General features: G+C 35.1%; 2 protein-coding genes across 2 annotated transcripts; both read left to right on the top strand.

The window, feature by feature from the left end:
- The first annotated feature begins 9,546 nt into the window (after positions 1–9,546).
- On the top strand, positions 9,547–13,969 carry LOC132604631 (spermidine coumaroyl-CoA acyltransferase-like). The gene is made up of 3 exons (XM_060318223.1): positions 9,547–9,928; positions 12,082–12,578; positions 13,204–13,969. Exons 1-3 carry the CDS (start codon positions 9,617–9,619, stop codon positions 13,727–13,729), a joined length of 1,335 nt encoding a protein of 444 aa, XP_060174206.1. The 5' UTR covers positions 9,547–9,616; the 3' UTR covers positions 13,730–13,969.
- Positions 13,970–15,338: 1,369 nt separating this feature from the next.
- LOC132604632 (vesicle transport protein GOT1-like) lies at positions 15,339–19,471 on the top strand. Its single transcript, XM_060318224.1, has 7 exons — positions 15,339–15,506; positions 16,347–16,415; positions 17,244–17,335; positions 17,449–17,529; positions 17,667–17,764; positions 17,845–17,926; positions 19,264–19,471. The coding sequence occupies exons 2-7, from the start codon at positions 16,385–16,387 to the stop codon at positions 19,300–19,302; spliced, it is 423 nt and encodes a 140-aa protein (XP_060174207.1). The 5' UTR covers positions 15,339–15,506; positions 16,347–16,384; the 3' UTR covers positions 19,303–19,471.
- Positions 19,472–19,690: the final 219 nt, after the last annotated feature.

Genomic DNA, 19,690 nt, shown 5'->3' on the forward strand with positions numbered 1-19,690 from the left:
AGTGTAAAAAATATGTAAGGAGCTAAAAAAACAATAATCACAAATAGGTACTACTCCAATATTGACGATTTACAAAGCCACATGTGAAAATGTCTTGAGAAAGGGAGTGGTAGCAAAAGTAAAAAAATTGCCGGGGAAAAGCAAGCAACAACCACGTGACAGCTTAATCCCCAAGAATTGTGAAGTCAAATAGTCCAACTTTCACAAAATAATGTACAACAACAAATGCATAGCTAAATTCCAATTCTAGCAAAATGCAAATCCTTTTAGTTAGCAAATTACCCAACCAAATGGTTGAGATGTAATCAGGGACGACAAAATCATTGGATTGTCCCTCATAACATATACTAGTTATGTGAGGCCCGTGCTAAGTCCGGGTCCAAACTCAAGATATAAAAGTAGATATTTTAACTAAAAAAATATAATGTGTGTTAGTACAAGTGTACAACAACAACAACAACAACCATATACCCATTGTAGTCCCACAAGTGGGTAATTATATAAAAGCAAAATTTTCATTCCACTGCTTTAATATTTTAACTTCCATTTTGATAAAATTATTTACTTCAAATCAAATGCGGAGCCAGAATTTGACATTTATAACTTATGTATCCTAATTTTCTGAAGTTATTTAGTTCTAAATAAATAATCTATACATAGTTAATGAACTTTTAAGACAAATACATAATTTAACTTGTGCAGCGGATGGAGCTGCTCCTCTCTTAATTAGGGATTAGGGGTTCGAACATGGATATGGAAAAAATCTTTGGAGGAAGCGTTCCCTCCGAATAGGCGCGATACAGTGCTAATTATCTAGATTAATTGGGCTTAAATGCGGATATCGAGCACGAACCAGAAAATCAAAGAACATGAAAAATGAGGTAGAAGGTTCGATAGCTTTTAAAAAGTAGACCTTAAAAATAAAAAATAAAAAAATTGACTTAAATAAATAAGATTAGGACCTAAAAGTAATTAATTAATTTTTTTTTAAAGAATTAGAAATTATTGTGAGGACTACAAAAGTACCCAAGTTCGATAGCTTTTGAAAAGTAGACCTTAAAAATAAAAAGTCAAAAAATTTACTTAAATAAATAAAATTAAGACATAAAAGTAATTAATTAAAAAGTTTTTAAAAATTTGGGAAACTCTTGTGAGGACTACAAAAGTCCTCACATTCCCTCATATATTATATAGTAATATAATATCACTGTCATTCTTTAACTTTTTGTGGACATATATTTTCACCATATATTGTTGGTGTACCAGGCATTTCTATCGATATGTTGGGTATTGTACGGGGCACTAAACGATATTCATAGAATAACTGACATGACAAATTATAATCGAAATATAAGAAAGTAAAGAGATGACGAATAGTATCATTTTATCAGATACTAGCTAGTTTTATTTACGATGGTATGATGCTTCCTTGAATATTTTTGAGTACAAGACTAATTCTAAGTAATGTGCTAATTGGGTCCCTTGAAGTTCATGTGGTGTGGGAGTCTCTGGTGAAAAGACAATGGACAGATGTTGGAGTATTAAGGAAAGAAGACAATGAAAGATGATAGACCACGCTGCCATGTGGGATATTCTTAGCCAATTTGATCGAACTTTCTGCCTTATTTCTAATTTCAACTCCACCAAGACTGCAATAGGGAGGTTGTCGGCCATAGCCGACATTTAAAAATTAGTACTAAGATTTGGGTTCCATCCCCAGTGGAGTTAAAAAGGTAATCTCAAAGCAAAGTTTCATAAAAACAATGCCTTGTCGGGCAAAGTATGTAACTATGTCTTGTCCGGCATAGTTTTATAAAAATAAAGTTCTCCGGCGTAAATTGTGTTGTAACTAATTCGCTCAACATAAGTTTATAAAAAGCTTTGTCTTGTCCGGCATAAGTTCTATAAAAATAAAGTTATGTCGGATAACTTAATTTCTACATAGAACTATGCCGGACAAGAGATAGTTTTTATGTAACTTTGCCCGACAAGACAAAATTTCATAGAAGTAATGAAACTTTACCTTGCGAAATTAGGTCATAAATCCGAATTTCTTGTTTTTTCGATATCAGAAATATTTTCGACAATCGCCGAAAGGTAAAAATTAATAACCAGCAATTTGAGGGACAAAAATTAAAGACCACCCAAGATGGAGACATTCGAGCGAATTGTCGTAAGGTTTTGAACAAAGAGATTTTTTAATGTGTTTTTGGAATTATTTGTGCATTAACTACAAAAGATAAAATAATCATATTGACATTCGAGAAATCACATTTGGTTTCCATACTTTATAAATTTTTGTTAGAAATGCATACCACAATCTAAAAGAGGTTTTGAGTTTAGCTATTTTTTTCCTGTCGATTATCATAAAATAGAAGAGCATAACTTGTGACAGAAGATAGTTTGAACTTCGAACCTCAATCAATTCAATTTTATACATGACATCTTAAATCTCGTGATTTTAATTTCAGATTCACAAATCTAAATTTAATTTAAGACTATTCAACCTTAAAAATTTAGTAATTTAAGCTATTCTTTATTTTAAATAGAGGTCGTAAAAAGGGCTAGTTGTCCACTTGCCCCGGGATAGAAAGTTCCGTTTAATTGCCTTCTTCGTCTAATTATTGTTGTTTCTGTTATAAAATAAAGCTATGAAGTAAATACACAGAAGAAATATGTAGAGAGAATATGTAGAGAGATATCAGTTTATATTACTTCTGCTCTTTCAACATTGCATTTGTGCATCCTATTTATAGAGAAACAGGACATGAGATATTTTGAGATATTTTGGGATATTTTGGGATATTTTGGATATCCACTATTTGGGATATTTTTGACACTCCCCCTTGGATATCCATTAATAGATGATGTGTCTCGTTAAAACCTTATTAGAAAAAACTCTGTGGGAAAAAGTCCTAATGAAGGAAAAAGAGTGCGCATATCTAATAATACGCTTTGAGAGTTGCCTCATTAAAAACCTTACCAAGAAAACCCAATGGGACAAAACTTGGTTAAGGGAAAAAGAGTACAACACGTATTTCACTCCCCCTGACGAAGACCAAGATTCAGATGTCGGAGTCTTCGCATTCCAATCTTGAATATCATCTTCTCAAGAGTTGAAGTTGACAAAGATTTAGTGAACAAATCTGCAGGATTGTCACTTGAACGGATTTGTTGCACATCAATATCACCATTCTTCTGGAGATCATGTGTGAAAAATAACTTTGGTGAAATGTGCTTTGTTCTATCTCCTTTTATGAAACCTCCTTTTAATTGAGCTATGCATGCAGCATTATCTTCATATAATACTGTGGGTATTTTTGTATCACACTTCAAGCCACATCTTTCTCTGATGAAATGTATTACTGATCTCAACCACACACATTCTCTACTTGCTTCATGAATAGCGATTATCTCAGCATGATTTGAAGAAGTAGCAACAATGGACTGCTTGGTCGATCGCCATGATATAGCAGTACCTCCGCATGTAAACAGATAGCCCGTTTGAGATCGAGCTTTATGTGGATCAGATAAATAACCTGCATCTGCATAACCAACAAGATCTGTACTACCTTTGTTAGTATAAAACAGACCCATATCGCTAGTTCCCTTCAGATATCGCAATATATGCTTAATCCCGTTCCAATGCCTCCGTGTAGGAGAAGAGCTATATCTTGCTAGCAAATTAACAGAAAATGCTATGTCAGGTCTTGTAGCATTAGCAAGATACATAAGTGCACCTATTGCACTAAGATATGGTACTTCAGGACCAAGTAGCTCTTCGTTTTCTTCCTGAGGTCGGAACGGATCTTTGCTCACTTCAAGTGAGCGAACAACCATAGGAGTACTTAAAGGATGCGAATTGTCCATGTAAAACCGATTTAAAACTTTCTCAGTATAGGCAGATTGATGGATAAAGATCCCTTTTGCGAAATGTTCAATTTGCAGACCAAGACAGAGTTTTGTCTTTCCGAGATCTTTCATCTCAAATTCTTTCTTCAAATATTCAATCGCCTTTTGGAGCTCTTCTGGAGTTCCAATGAGGTTTATGTCATCAACATAAACAGCAAGTATAATGAACCCTGATTTTGTTTTCTTAATAAAAACACATGGACAAATGGCATCATTTATATATCCTTCATTTATCAAGTATTCACTTAGGCGATTATACCACATACGCCCTGATTGTTTTAAACCATATAATGATCTTTGTAATCTGATTGAATACATTTCCCGAGACTTTAAACCAAATGCTTCAGGCATTTTATATCCTTCAGGAATTTTCATATAAATTTCATTATCAAGTGAACCATAAAGATAAGCTGTAACCACATCCATAAGATGTATTTCAAGGGTTTCATAGACAGCTAAACCCATGAGGTATCGAAATGTTATAGCATCCATAACTGGTGAATATGTTTCTTCATAGTCGACGCCGGGTCTTTGAGAGAATCCTTGTGCAACAAGGCGTGCTTTGTATCGCACAATTTCATTTCTCTCATTTCTTTTCCGTATAAAGACCCATTTGTGACCAACTGGTTTTACACCATTAGGCGTTTGGACTACAGGTCCAAAAACCTCACGTTTAGCAAGTGAATTCAATTCTGATTGAATTGCTTCTTGCCATTTTGGCCAATCATATCTTCGTCGACATTCTCCGACAGATTGAGGTTCCTGATCCTCACTGCCCTTTATAATATTTAGTGCAACATTATATGCAAAAACACTATTCACCACAATTTTCGAACGATATAGTTCTTCACTCACTGAAGTCTCGGGTTTGCTGATTTCTTCAGGAATATCAGAATTAATCAGATCTTGAATCTCTTCATGAGATCCTTTCATAGTGTCATTCTGATCATTGTTTGTATTTCTTTTTCTTGGATTTTTATCCTTGGAGCCCAATGGCCTACCACGCTTCAGGCGTGGATGAGATTCAGAGGCTATGACACTAGTAGATTGTCCCTTTGGAACATCAATTCGAATAGGCACATTCTCTGCAGGGATATGCGACTTAGTTATTCTTTTCAAATCAGTAAATCCGTCTGGCATTTGATTTGCTATTTTCTGTAAGTGGATGATCTTCTGGATCTCCTGCTCACATATAGGGGTACGTGGATCAAAATGAGATAGTGATGGAACTCTCCACGCAATTTCTCTTTTGATTTCTTTTCTCTCTCCCCCTAATTGTGGAAAATTTGTTTCATCAAATCAACAATCTGGAAATCGGGCAGTGAATAAATCTCCCGTCAATGGCTCAAGATAGCGAATAATGGAGGGTGATTCAAACCCAACATATATTCCTAACCTTCTTTGGGGGCCCATCTTAGTGCGTTGTGGTGGTGCTACAGGCACATATACAGCACAGCCAAAGATTCGGAGATGAGCAATACTTGGTTCATGACCAAACACTAATTGTGACGGGGAGTATTTATTATAATGAGTCGGTCTAAGACGAACAAGAGATGCTGCATGTAAAATAGCATGACCCCAGACGGTTGTAGGCAACCGTGTTTTCATAAGTAATGGTCTTGCTATCAATTGCACACGCTTAATAAATGACTCAGCAAGGCCATTTTGGGTATGAACATGTGCTACAGGATGTTCAACCTTTATCCCAACTGATAAACAATAATCATCAAAAGCTTGGGATGTAAATTCTCCAGCATTATCAAGACGTATAGCCTTTATAGGATAATCTGGGAAGTGTGCCCTTAAGCGTATTATTTGTGCCAATAATTTCGCAAACGCCAGGTTGCGAGACGATATGAGGCACACATGAGACCATCTCGAAGACGCATCTATTATAACCATAAAATATCTGAATGACCCACAAGATGGGTGAATAGGTCCACATATATCCCCATGTATACGATCTAGAAAAGCAAGGGATTCAATGTCAACTTTCATTGGTGATGGCCTGGTTATCAATTTGCCCTGATGACAAGCGACACATGAAAACTCACTACTTTCAAGAATCTTCAGGTTCTTAAGTGGATGCCCTTTTGAATTTTCAATAATTCGTCTCATTATTATTGATCCAGGATGACCCATTCGGTCATGCCAAAGCACAAAAGTTCCTGAATCGTTAAACTTCTGGTTTACGATTGAGTGTGCTTCCATTGTACTAATTTCTGCATAGTACAGGCCAGAAGACAAAGTTGGTAATTTCTCCAAAACACATTTCTGGCCGGAGACATTCTTTGTAATGATAAGATATTCATCATTTGTTTCATTTAATGTCTCAACGTGATACCCATTACGGCGGATATCTTTGAAACTCAACAAGTTTCTTGGGGATCTAGAAGAGAATAGTGCATCTTCTATAACAAGTTTCGTCCCCTTAGGTAGAAATATAGTAGCTCTTCCGGAGCCTTCAATTAATTTCGAATTGCCAGAAATTGTATTAATATTTCCCCTTTTTCTACGCAATTGAGAAAAGTATTTCTCATCTTTGAATATAGCATGCGTTGTTCCACTATCAATCACACAAATATCTTCATGATTTGTCATTGATCCAAATAATATTTGAGGATTTTCCATATATTCTTCAAAACGAAAAAATAGGCAAAGTAAACATCGAAGTAGATATTTTGATTAGACAAAGTATTACACACACTTTATTACTTATATATGGAAACATAACCACATTAGCTAATACAAATGACATGTATGAAATATCTAAGTTAATACAGATCCATCACCGATCAGATGATCTATTTTTCCTTCAGGGATTTCAAAGAAATCTGCCACATCTAAATGCATAGGCTCAACATTATCTTCAGAAATAAAATTTGCTTCGGCATCATTTTCTGCCCTTTTGAGGGAGGCTTGATATAGATCAACAAGGTGCTTTGGCGTACGACAGGTACGTGCCCAGTGCCCTTTTCCTCCACATCGAAAGCAATTATTTTCTGAATTTTTCTTTTGCACAACATCATGCTTTTCATCCTTCCTTTTACACTGCTGGTGGTGAAGGGTATTATATGGTGCATAACGAGAATCATGATTAAAATTCCTTCCTCGACCACGACCATGACCACGACTGGGGCCACGACCTCTTCCACGCCTAGAATGGCGAAAATTTGCCTCATTCACTTCAGGGAATGGGGCAGTACCAGTGGGTCGGCTTTCATGATTTTTCATCAGTAATTCATTATGTTGTTCAGCCACTAAAAGATGTGAGATTAGTTCAGCATATTTCTTGAACTTCATCTCTCGGTATTGCTGCTGCAGGAGCATACTCGAGGCAGGAAAAGTGGAGAATGTTTTCTCCAGCATATCATCATCAGTAATATTTTCACCACATAATTTCAATTGAGAAATAATTTTAAACATTGCAGAATTATATGCCTTAACAGATTTAAAGTCTTGGAACCTTAAATGGAGCCAATCAAAACGTGTTTGTGGAAGTATGACCATCTTCAGGTGATCATATCTATCTTTCAGATCATTCCACAGCGTAAGAGGATCTTTAACCGTGAGATATTCCATTTTCAAATTCTCATCAAGATGACGGCGGAGGAATATCATTGCCTTAGCACGGTTTTGGTTTGATGCCTCATTTTTATCTTTGATGGTGTCTTCCAGACCCATCGCATTAAGGTGAATCTCGGCATCAAGAATCCAAGACATATATCTATTACCGGATATATCTAAGGCTACAAATTCACATTTAGTAAGATTTGCCATTAGTAAAGGAAAACGAAGAAATCAATACCTTCGAGGTTTTGAAGTATTTGCTCGAGATAACAGAGTCTCGTGCTGATAACGTGTTATAAAATAAAGCTATGAAGTAAATACACAGAAGAAATATGTAGAGAGAATATGTAGAGAGATATCAGTTTATATTACTTCTGCTCTTTCAACATTGCATTTGTGCATCCTATTTATAGAGAAACAGGACATGAGATATTTTGAGATATTTTGGGATATTTTGGGATATTTTGGATATCCACTATTTGGGATATTTTTGACAGTTTCATGATTTTTGTTCTTTCAGTTTTTTTTTTCTTTGGTTGGATGAGTAGAGACTAAGACCTCTCTTTTTCCCCATCACCAAAGACCAAACACCTTGGGAAACAAATTAGAGAAAGACAGCAACGTCATCAATCATTACTGTACAAAAACGTTCTTAATTTTATGCCTAACGTATTTCCGTTTAAAGCATTTTTTTTTATTTGTTTCTCATTCATTTGTTTTCTTTACCTTTTCAGACTTCAGTAATAGGATGAATAGACACAACAACTTCAAAAAAAGCCATCAACGAATTGTCAAAAGAGAAAGATTAAAATAAAATAAAATAAAAATAAAAAAGAGGCATCGGCAGCATGGTTCTCACTCCCTTCCTTTTGGCTACCTACCATCTCGATTTTCAACTTTAATTTATACAAGACATATAAACCATTTTTTGCAGCACATTAATATTGTTAAATAATAAATGTAGTGATAACTCTATCTCAATTTTCGTGGAACATCTTTTTTTTTTCTATCCAAAAAAGAATGTTATCTTTTTATATTTAGAAAAAATTTAACTTTATAAAATAATTTACAACAACACACTTATCTAAAGTTTATTTTGAACTATAAATTTCAAAAGTACAGTATTCATTTCTTTCTTTCTTAAACATCATACCTAGTTAAATGACGCCACATAAATTGGGATGGAGCGAGTAATTCTTAGTATGTGTTAAGTCAAAATTTTAAGTTTATATCATAAAACTATTTGCAGTGTTCATCACGATTATAATTTCATGGAAGTAAAGCAGGACCAATAAATGTAATCCTGATTTCCCTTTTTAAAGCATTATTTATCTTCTAATTTATTTGTTATTCTTTTTAGATTTAATAAGACTAATTTGTTGATCAAAATATCACAATTTGAATCACAACTCGATATTCATTTCCATTCTATATATCTTCTATTTTATTTCTTTTTTTCTTGTTTCTGTTAAGTAATTTGAGCTAAAATGGTTTTTTGACTTGTTTGTGTGATTTTTTAGTGAAATTTAATTGTGTTTCCTGGCATAATTATTTTCCACATTTTTTAGTGAAATTTAATTGTGTTTCCTGTCATAATTATTTTCTCAGGGAACATCTATAATTGAATGACTTTATAGTAATAAAAATAATTTAGGAACTTATATAAGAAATAATTTAGAAACTTACATATTTTCTCCGTCTCAATTTATATGACAAATTTTGAATTTTGAGAGTCGAATCTTTTTATTTTGATCGTGAATTCGGAGATCAACTTTTAAATCTTTTGAAAAATAATTTACATATTCAGAAACTACACAAAAAGTGTTCCAAATTACAATAATCAATCATTTAAAACATTTAAAGAACATATGAATAAGTGCAGTCAAAAAATTTTGTTGTTTGATTTTCGAAATCCGAACTTTGTGATAGATTGAGATAGAGGGAGTAAGAAATTAAATTAAAGTCATGTAGTTACCAAAAGAAAAGGAAAAAAACATCAACGACTTGGTTGTTGACTTTGTTTCCACGTTTAGCCGCCTACCATCTTATCACACTTGTTTAATTAACTTTTATTTATAACCGAACAAAAAAGAAAAAAGCAGCAACCATTTTCCGAGCACAACCATAGGAAAAAATGGAAGTAACCATCGAAGAAACCACCGCAATTTACCCCTCTAAGCAGCCTTTCACTGAAGATCATGTCCTTCCTCTCTCCCACCTTGACACTGACCGGAACATGAATATCACTTTCCGATACTTACGTGTCTACTTCAACCACACAACGCAAGAAAGCCAATTAGATCCATATCAAGTTCTCAAATCGTCTCTCTCAGCCGCTCTTGTCCACTACTACCAATTCGTAGGTTGTCTCCGACGTCGTACGTCGGATAATCGTCTAGAACTTCACTGTCAACTAGGAAATGGCGTTCCCGTAATTCTGTCCAAGGTAACTGAATTTCATACCTTATTTAATTTCTACGTCATAATTGTGTTTTACTTCAAAAGATTTTTTCTGGTCATACAAAAACAGAGTTTTGGATTAAACTTGTCCCTTATTCATTTTAGTCCCTCAAATATTATCCTGAGCATATTTGATCTCTTATCTATGGGAGTAGGTTCATTTTGGTCCCTTAAATATACTTAAATATAACGCTAAGTATATTTAATCCCTTAACTATGCTAAAGTGGAGCACTTTTGGTTCCCCTAATAGAACCCGTTTAAAAAGTAACGGTACTAAATCCATGTGATACTCATGTGACTCGTAAAAGGCTAAACCCATCGGATAAAATGCAATGCAGAGTAATGTCATTTCTCTAAAAAAATGCAACTCATATAAGATATTAGCAAAGCAACCCATAATATTTGGATCATATGGTTGGTAACCAACTCTTAAACGATAATCTGGCAGTACACATGGAACCGTTCCACTTATTTTGGAAGCATGTGAATAAAGTTTTTTTTGTTAAATATTAAAAATTAAAATTCTTTTTAACAACTATTATAAATTATCTTAATTTGCATTTAGAAGCATGTGAATGCAAATTTCAATATATTAGATAAAGTTTCTGTCTGTTTTAAAGAATGAGTTTAGTATTTTTGTCCAATGGGTTTAGCCTCTTATAAGTCACGTGAGTGTCACATTGGTTTAGCACCGTTACTTTTTAAATGGGTTCTATTAGGGGAACCAAAAGTGCCTCACTTTAGCATAGTTAAGGGATTAAATATGCTTAGCGTTATATTTGAGGAACCAAAATGAACCTACTCCCATAGATAAGGGATTAAATATGCTCAGGGTAATATTTGAGGGACCAAAATGAACCTACTCTCATAAATAAGGGACAATTTTAACCCAAACCTCTACAAAAACACAGCAGAATCAGTAACCTAGTTCTTAATAGAGTTTTGTTTAGGGAAGATTATTCTTTTAATAGTTGTATAATCCCTCTGTTCATTTTTATTTATCCTATATACTAAAAATAATTGTCCATTTTTACTTGTCTAGTTTGGAAAATCAAAAGATAATTTATCATTTCATATTTATTTTACCCTTATTATCAATTATTGGGTTGAAAAATAGTGGTTGCACAACTTTTAAAGTATGTTTTAGTGATTTCAATACTTAGAGCCCGTTTGGATAGCTGAAAAAAAATAGCTTTTTAAGTATAAGTGCTTAAAGTATTTTTTAAGTGCTGAAAGTCATTTTATAAATAAGCAGTTACGTGTTTGGATAAAAGTGCTTAAAGAGTTTTTAGAAGTAAGGGTAGTATTGAAATTAACAGAAAATATAAGGGATAAAAGAGTAAAGTTGTTGGTTAAACTACAATGGCTTTTAAGCCAAAAAAAATAAGTTGGGTTGAGCAACTTCTGATTTTGGCTTATTTTAAGTACTTTTTAACTTAAGGCTTAATGCATATGCGGCCCTCTAAACTTATCTTTTTTTTTCAGTTTGACACCTGAAGTAAGTGTTATTCCTATTGAACCCTTGAACTCGTCCTCAATTGTATCTATCAAACACAATCTGACTTATATAGTATTCCATCTTCAATGTAGCAACATGTTAATGTATATTCTAATTTAATTATGCCATTTTTTAGTTAAGATTAGTAGCAATTGAGAGGGTAAAAAAAAGTAGCTCTTAATTAAGCTGACAGTGGAAAAGCAGAAAAGCAGATTTAGGGGGTTTGATAGACACACTTCAGGATGAGTTCAGTTGTTCAATAGGAACAACACTTAGTTGAAGTGCCAAAATGAAAAAAAGGGATAAGTTTAAGCTGTTTTCTATTTATTGTCAAACACTCAAATAAGTTAAAAGTGGCTTCTAAGCTAGTTTGACCAACTTATAAGCCAATCCAAACGGGCTCTTAGTAATAATTAGAGTGATATAAATTGTCATTCTATTATAGCTTCGGATATGTCAAGTGAATACATGATAGACAAGTAAAATTAGACGGAGGGAGTATTAAGCTTTTTCATATTTAAGTCAATTGACCAAACTATATTAATTACATTTATTATGCCTATTTTGGTATATTTCTCTTTGTTTATGATGTATTGTTTTCCAATTTTCATAGTTATTAGCTTAATTTCGATTGGAACAGGTAGATTGTACCCTGGCCTCTATTAACTACCTGGATGATCCAGATTATAATTTTGCTGAGAAGCTGGTACCCGACCCGAGTGAGGACGAGGCATTGACCCGACCCTTGATTCTACAACTAACCCGGTTTAAGTGTGGTGGGTGGGTTTTTGGAACAGCGGTTCACCATGCCATGTGTGATGGAATGGGGTCCACGTTGTTTTTCCATGCTATGGCTGAGATTGCTAAGGGAGGAAGTGGGATGAATATTGAACCGGTGTGGGACCGGTCGAGTTTGCTTGGACCGAGGAATCCACCGCGAGTTGAGTTCCCGGTTCATGAGGTTCTTAGTTTGGACAGGAATTCGTCGCCTTACTTGGAGTCAGGTAAAGCTACTGTCCGAGAGTGCTTTGAGGTGAAGGATGAGTGGCTGGATCGGCTTAAGGGGTTTCTTCATGAGCAGTCTGGTTCAAGCTATACAACTTTTGAAGCTTTGGGAGCTTTCATATGGCGAGCAAAGTATGTTCTTTTCACTTAATACCAACTTGTTTAGTAGTTTTACTAGTAATACTTATGCTTTTTATTCGACTTTTTGTCATGAAATTTAGGAGGCTGAATCATTTTCTTTTTGTTAGTACATATAGATGAAAGCCATAGCTCAAGTTTGAATAGAAACATGCTGGTTGTATATGTTAAATAAGCTTAGTTGTTTGATTAAGTAAATACAGATGAAAATACATTGAATACTCGACATTTTAATATTTTTGAGGTGTGCAGGTGCTTAAAGTTGAAGACTTTGTTTAGGTTATAGTGATCCATTCCAAGTTCTTAAACATAAGTAGTATTGGTAAAATCTCCTTCGACAAAAGGAAGTAGTGTATTTTACTAAAATAATTTGCTGGAACACTAAAACTAGTGATAACTATCACCACAAATGCTTAAAGATTGTTCCTTCACTTTTTCATCCTTATCATTGTCATTTTGTACTTGCCAGACATTTTATTTGCAGACCTTTGACATTATGAAAGGTTAGCTGATCTTGGCAGGATTCACTCACAAAATTAGTGTCATCTGAAGAAACTGGTAGTAATAGTTTTCATGTGTTAATGTCTAGGCTAGGGACTGATCTGTTAGCTTGAAACAGGGCTAAGGCCTCTAAAATCCCAGATGATGAGACAGTGAAGTATGCCTATCTAACCAATATCAGAAGAAAAGTGAAGCCGCCATTGCCAGCAGGCTATTGGGGTAACGGCTGCGTGCCAATATACGTTCAGCTCCTTGCGAAAGACCTCATCGATCAACCAATCTGGAAAACAGCAGACGCGATCAAGAAGAGCAAGAACATCATCACGGATGAGTATGTTCGTTCGTTCATTGATTTCCAGGAGTTGCATTATGATGAAGGGATCACATCAGGGAATAGGGTGAGTGCATTTACAGATTGGAGGCATGTAGGCCACGAGACGGTTGATTTTGGGTGGGGTGGCCCTGTGACTGTCTTCCCTCTGTCTAGGCACTTAGTTGGGAGTGTTGATCCGTGCTTTTTCTTGCCTTATTCTTCTGCTACTGAAGGTAAGAAAGATGGTTTCAAAGTTTTGGTTTGTCTGCAAGAAGAAGCCATGCCTGTTTTCAAGGAAGAGATGGAAAAGTTGGAGCATGGGCTTTCTTGATTTTTCAATATATATGCAGGTCCCCTTTAGGGTAATTATGAAATGATAAATGTAATATTTGTTGCTCTATAAGAGCAACTGTGTTGTGTGAAGGATATAAAGAAACTATGAGCATAAAATCTATGGAGGGGAGACAGGGCAATAAACTGAGACAATAATTGGGACTTTGTATTATGGTTTCATTTTCTTTGCAGTAGCAAAGCTTTCACAATCATATTGCAATGAACTTGTTTAATGTCTTATGGAGTATATGTATAAAGTTTGCATTAGTCCTACCTCATCCCTTGCCAATGTAAGCAGGTATATGGGGTTGCAAGATCCACCCATGATTACTGAGCTTATTAGACTTTTTCTCACCGATTTTTTTAGTTTTATTATATATGGATTAGTTAATTATGATATGTTTTTACTTAAATTAATTGCTACCGTGAATTATTTAAGGAATACAAGTGGCTTCTTTACTGGAGAGTAACATGTATTGTACAAAATATATATAATACTAATATCCACTGCTGACTTGACGCCATGTTGATGCCTTTCCTAAAATATCGGACGTTGACCCTCTCGTTTACATATGGCATTTTAGCTTCACCTTCTCATTTCTAAACGGCGTTTTAGCTTGACTTTGACCCTCTCACATTTACAAATGGCATTTTAGCTTCGACTTTCACACTCTCGTTTAGAAATGACATTTTAACTTCGCTATTGCCTAGAACGAGAATATTTCTAAAAAAAGTAAACTTCACTTACACAAGCAAGAAAAAATCCTTCCATATTGTTCTAACAAGAAAATGAAAACGGTAAAATGCAATACCTTTGACCTTACTTGTTACCTTATCTCAACAAATAAGAAAGTTTATGTAGGAAGAAGAAATTGAAGAAGTGACTGACCTAGGAACCATTTCTGAATAAGTGCATAGGTATAAGGCATGTTTACATTGTTACTCCTTCGTTCCAATTTATGTGGCACACTCTTCTTTTTAGCCTGTCCCAAAAAGAATGTCGCCTTTCTAAATTTAGAAACAATCCAACTTTATGAGATGATTAATAGCCACACAATTATCTGAGGCTTGTTTTAGACAAAGTATCAAAAGTCTCCCTTCTTTTTTAAACTCTGTACCTAGTCAAATGGTGGCACATAAATTGAGACGGAGGGAGTATTTTGTTTAAACTTCAAGGGCAATTTGCAAGATTGCCCTTCGCTGGGGTTGATCTTTAATTTTTGTCCCTCAAATTGGTGGTCTTTAACTTTTGTCCTTAAGGCCCAAATTCTGTGCATGGAGAGATTTGTAAAATTCTGCCTTTTCTGCCTAGCGATTTTTATTTTTATTTTCACTGAGCTGGGGTTCGAACCCACAACTTGAGGATATTAGGCGAAGGACAAAACTTAAAGACCACCAATTTGAAGGATAAAAAATTAAACACCACCCCAAATGAAAGACAATCTGCGCAAAAAAAAAAAGAACTTGAAAGGTCTAAACCACATGTTACATTGGGCCTTAAACCCGTTACAAAGTGCCGACTGCCTGACATACCCATGAATCAACTGGGCTTAATTCATCAACTCTTCAAACCGGGTAATAACTAATTTTGTGGTGCTTTCAGTTAAAAAAGGGGGAAATAGAGCTCCCCATTGACACCATCACACCAATAGCATTAGCTTGCTTAACACCAAAGACGACCCCCTAAACTACATAACATAATCCCCATTTCCACCCCTATTTAAGCTCTCAGATTCATCACTTCAGCTCCAATTAAATCGCTTATCTCTCATTTCGTACGTTCTCTTTCTTCTAATTTATTTTCTCCAAGACCGATCTACAGTTTGAATCCAGTGGATGCATAATTTAATGTGTATCTCTTATTTCTTATATGTTTTCATGTATGTTAGTGATGCTAATTCATGAGTGTTTATGTGGAATGTGTTTTCATTTGTCAGGTTTTATATTACATGTTGGGTTTTTTGGAGTGTGAATGGGAAATGTGAAAAGGTACCTTTTGGAGTGCACCCAAAAGGCACCTTTTGAATTGCCTATAAATTTAGAGGACTAGCCTCAGTTTTCTACACAGAAAAATTCTGGACTTCTTCTACATATTTTCTTACATTGAGTCTTTGTGTGATTCGTTGTCGAATTTGCGTTCGACGAAGTTTGTGGGGTTTGAGGTACCGCTACGCCATCAACAAGTATAGACGTTTTCTCCTGGGAGGGAGTAATCCATAACCTCGGGTACAGTGAGGGGATTAAATTCCTTAAGGACACACAGTGAATTCTGTGAACTCGGATATTTTCAATTTTATGCATTTTACGTTTTTCAAGATTAATTTATGTTTCTGGTTTACTGATCTTGAACACAGATTGAATAACTTTATATGTGTTAGAACCCTAGCTAAGTTGCTTTACATTGATTTGTTTGATGTGGACTCATTTGAGCTCTTTTCTTGATATTTTTGATTTTGAACACAAATTGAATAACTTTATATGTGTTAGAACCCTAGCTAAGTTGCTTTACATTGATTTGTATGATGTGGACTCATTTGAGCTCTTTTCTTGATATTTTTCTATGTGATTCATAGCAGTGTTTAGTGATTATCTTGGTGGTGTTTTCTGCATTGTAGGTGACGCTTGGATTTGGATTTATCTGAATTGGTGAAAAATGATGTCCTTTGAAATGAACGATCGGAAGAGTAAGTTATTTAGTTGATTACTACTAATTTAATGTTGCTTTTCGTTCGAATTTTTTCCTTTAATAAGGCGTTGTTGAACGTTAGCTTTATTGACCTAAATGGAAATGTAGAATGTGACAAGTGAGGGATAGTGCAATGAAAAGGAGCCTCCACTTCCAACCTTGAGGTTGAGGGGCCCGGTTGAGAGTTTGATTTGTGCTGCCGTATGCAAGAAATGATGTAAATTTATATTGGTATATCTATTTTGGTGGACTATGTTATAGCTATGGTCTGGCCTATCACAACCATCGGAAAAAATGGAAGTAACCATCCATGAAACCACCACAATCTACCCTTCTAAGCCGCCTTCCACTGAAGACCATGTCCTCCCTCTCTCCCACCTTGACACTGACCGGAACCTTAATCTCACTTTCGGATACCATCTGTGAAATTTACCCAAATTTATATTGTTATATCTATTTTGGTGGACTATGTTATAGCTATGGTCTGGCCTATACATGGGATAGTAACATGGATTATGTATATGTTGCATAAGAATTCAGTTTATGTAATGCTGAACCTTAAAGCGTACCTGTTCTATCATTCGGGAAGCATGAATATCCATGTTGTGTATAGTTTGGTCGATTATCACATTATGGATTCCTGCTTCCTATTTTTATTTGTGAAATGTCAGCATTCTTATTTATTGTTTCTTTTACCAGATATTATATGTGTGCTGCTTAGTTCTATTCTATTTGCAAGATGAGAAATTTAAAAAAAAAAAAAAAAAATGCAACTCTGGTATTTGATATATTATGTCTGTTAAGCTTGGGATTCTTGTTGAAACAGAGATTGGGCTAGGACTGACGGGGTTTGGAGTGTTCTTCTCATTCCTGGGGATCGTTTTCTTCTTCGACAAGGGACTAATTGCAATGGGAAATGTAAGTTCGATGTCTTTCCATGATCATAATATTTCTCCGGTTTTCTTTGATTTTCTTTTACCAGCTTACCTCACTTTTCTGCCAGTTGACATAGTTTTATTTTACTGAATCAGATCCTCTTCATCTCAGGGGTGGCTCTAACCATTGGTCTCAAGTCATCACTACAGTTCTTTATGAAACGTAGTAATTACAAGGTTTGCGTTCTTTTATGTATTTCTTTTCCTTCTTTTCTCTCCCCCCTTCCTCTTACTCTCTCAAATTGATGATCTGGTGGTTTATCATTTGATATTATGCTTAGCTATCTTGCGTACTTGTTTTGCGTGTTCCACAGGGAACCATTTCATTTGGTGTTGGCTTTTTCTTTGTCGTCATTGGTTGGCCTATAGTGGGAATGATTCTTGAGGCCTATGGATTTGTCGTACTCTTTAGGTAAATTGGGTTCATAAATTATTGATGGTCCTACAGTCCTTATACTTTTTCCTCGGGTTGCTAATAATAGTTTTGGACAGTGGTTTCTGGCCAACACTTGCAGTTTTCCTGCAAAAGATACCTATTTTAGGTTGGATCTTCCAGCAGCCTTTTGTCAGATCGGTATGTTTTCCCCAGTCAATTGCTATCAACTTTGTTATATTCTGTGCAGGGAAGGGATTTTTATAAGTGTATTTCATAGAATTAACGTTGATTACCTCCAAAGTTAGTGTTTGTCATAGCATCTGATCCATGGTTCTGCACTTCTGCTCATGGTTGGTAGACGATATAATTCTATGCTGAACGTTACTACGATTAGGAGGAATAAATTGTTGATTCATGGTGTAGTAGGTAATCCTTGGAATTAACAGAAAGAAAACCGGGAAGTGCTTTTAACACTCCAAAGTTTTGTTATATTACGACTATGCTATATAATAAATATTAGAATCCCAAAAGGAACTAAATGAAATTATCATTCCTTTCCCCCACTAACTAGCACGTAGTTCAACATTTCTAGTCTCCATCAGGACTCTCACGGACCACATGTTCTCTCTCTCTCTCTCTCTCTCTCTCCCCCAATGCCCACCACATTGTCATTCTATTAGAAATCGTTACCTATGTGACTCTTTTTCTTTATTTGTTTTCCCCGTATTTTCGGACTTCCATTTCAAAACCACCCCTTATTTTCGGACTTCCATTTCAAAACCAGGAAATCAATTACTAGCTTTTTCACTTCTATCGTGATAATAAACCACAATTAGTGATGAGCCCGCTGGTTCTATTCCCAGTTAGTCTATATAGATCAATTTGTAGAATGCAATTTCTTTTATTAATGCTTTGGTAGAATACAGAATGCAACTAGTTTCTTCAGGCTTTGCTAGAATATAGTTCTACAAGGGTATTTATCTTTTGCTTCAATCCTATCAAGTTATGTGATACAGCGTGTTCAATTTCTCTGTTCTTTTATTAGTCATCCATTACTATGCCGTAAGTTAAATAAAATAATTTCTACCTAATTGTTAGACAGGTATATCCTTTATGTTAATTAGTTGCTAGACAGCTACATTCAGGTGATTGTTGTAGTGGATGATATATATTTCGGTCTTGTTTAAAAAAGTGATATATATTTGGGTCATATAGTTTTGTCTTCTTGCGAATGTCTAATATGTCGAAAAGATGTTGGAGGTACTATATTGCGGTAGCTTTGCAGAAGATGAGTGCACTTAATTTACTAAAATGACACGTCTTATCTTAAGTTTACATTAAAAACGTCATATCTCAGATGAAAATTAACTGCAGTTCTAATCTAATGCCCCTGTTAAACTTATCATCGTTACTCAGCCTCCGTCGTGTAGAAGTAATAAAAGGAAACTGGGAGAGTGGAGACAGAAAACAGAAAAAATATATGCTGCAGTTATTGTTGAATTTCTTTTTGTCTGAGATTGTTTTTTTGTCTGCAGTTCTTTGACCGCTACCGTGGAAAACGCGTTCCTGTTTAATCCTGGTGGAAATGTTTCAAATGGAATGACATTGGTTTAGCTCACTTGTAAGAACTGTATAGTAAGATTTTTCTAGAATTTACATTTAGGAAGGTGATGATCAGTACAGTTTGTTCTCCAACATTGAGATTGGCGTTTTTAGCGCCTAATGAAGTTCTTTTTTGCTCTCCTTTTAGTAGCTAGTCCTGTGTTAATTTTTCAAAGTGGTCTTATTCGGGTTCGAAGGGAAGCCTTGGGAACAACAATAAAGTTATCTTTGTTTGACCTATAGGTCACAAATTCGAGCTGTGAAATCAGCCATTTATGCTTACATCAGGATAGGCTGCCTATAATACACCTCCTTGGGGTGCGACCCTTCCTGGACCTTGCTTGAACGCAAAATGCTTCA

Source organism: Lycium barbarum, chromosome 7 (genome assembly GCF_019175385.1).
Source record: "Lycium barbarum isolate Lr01 chromosome 7, ASM1917538v2, whole genome shotgun sequence".
NCBI classification, from domain to species: Eukaryota; Viridiplantae; Streptophyta; class Magnoliopsida; order Solanales; family Solanaceae; genus Lycium; species Lycium barbarum.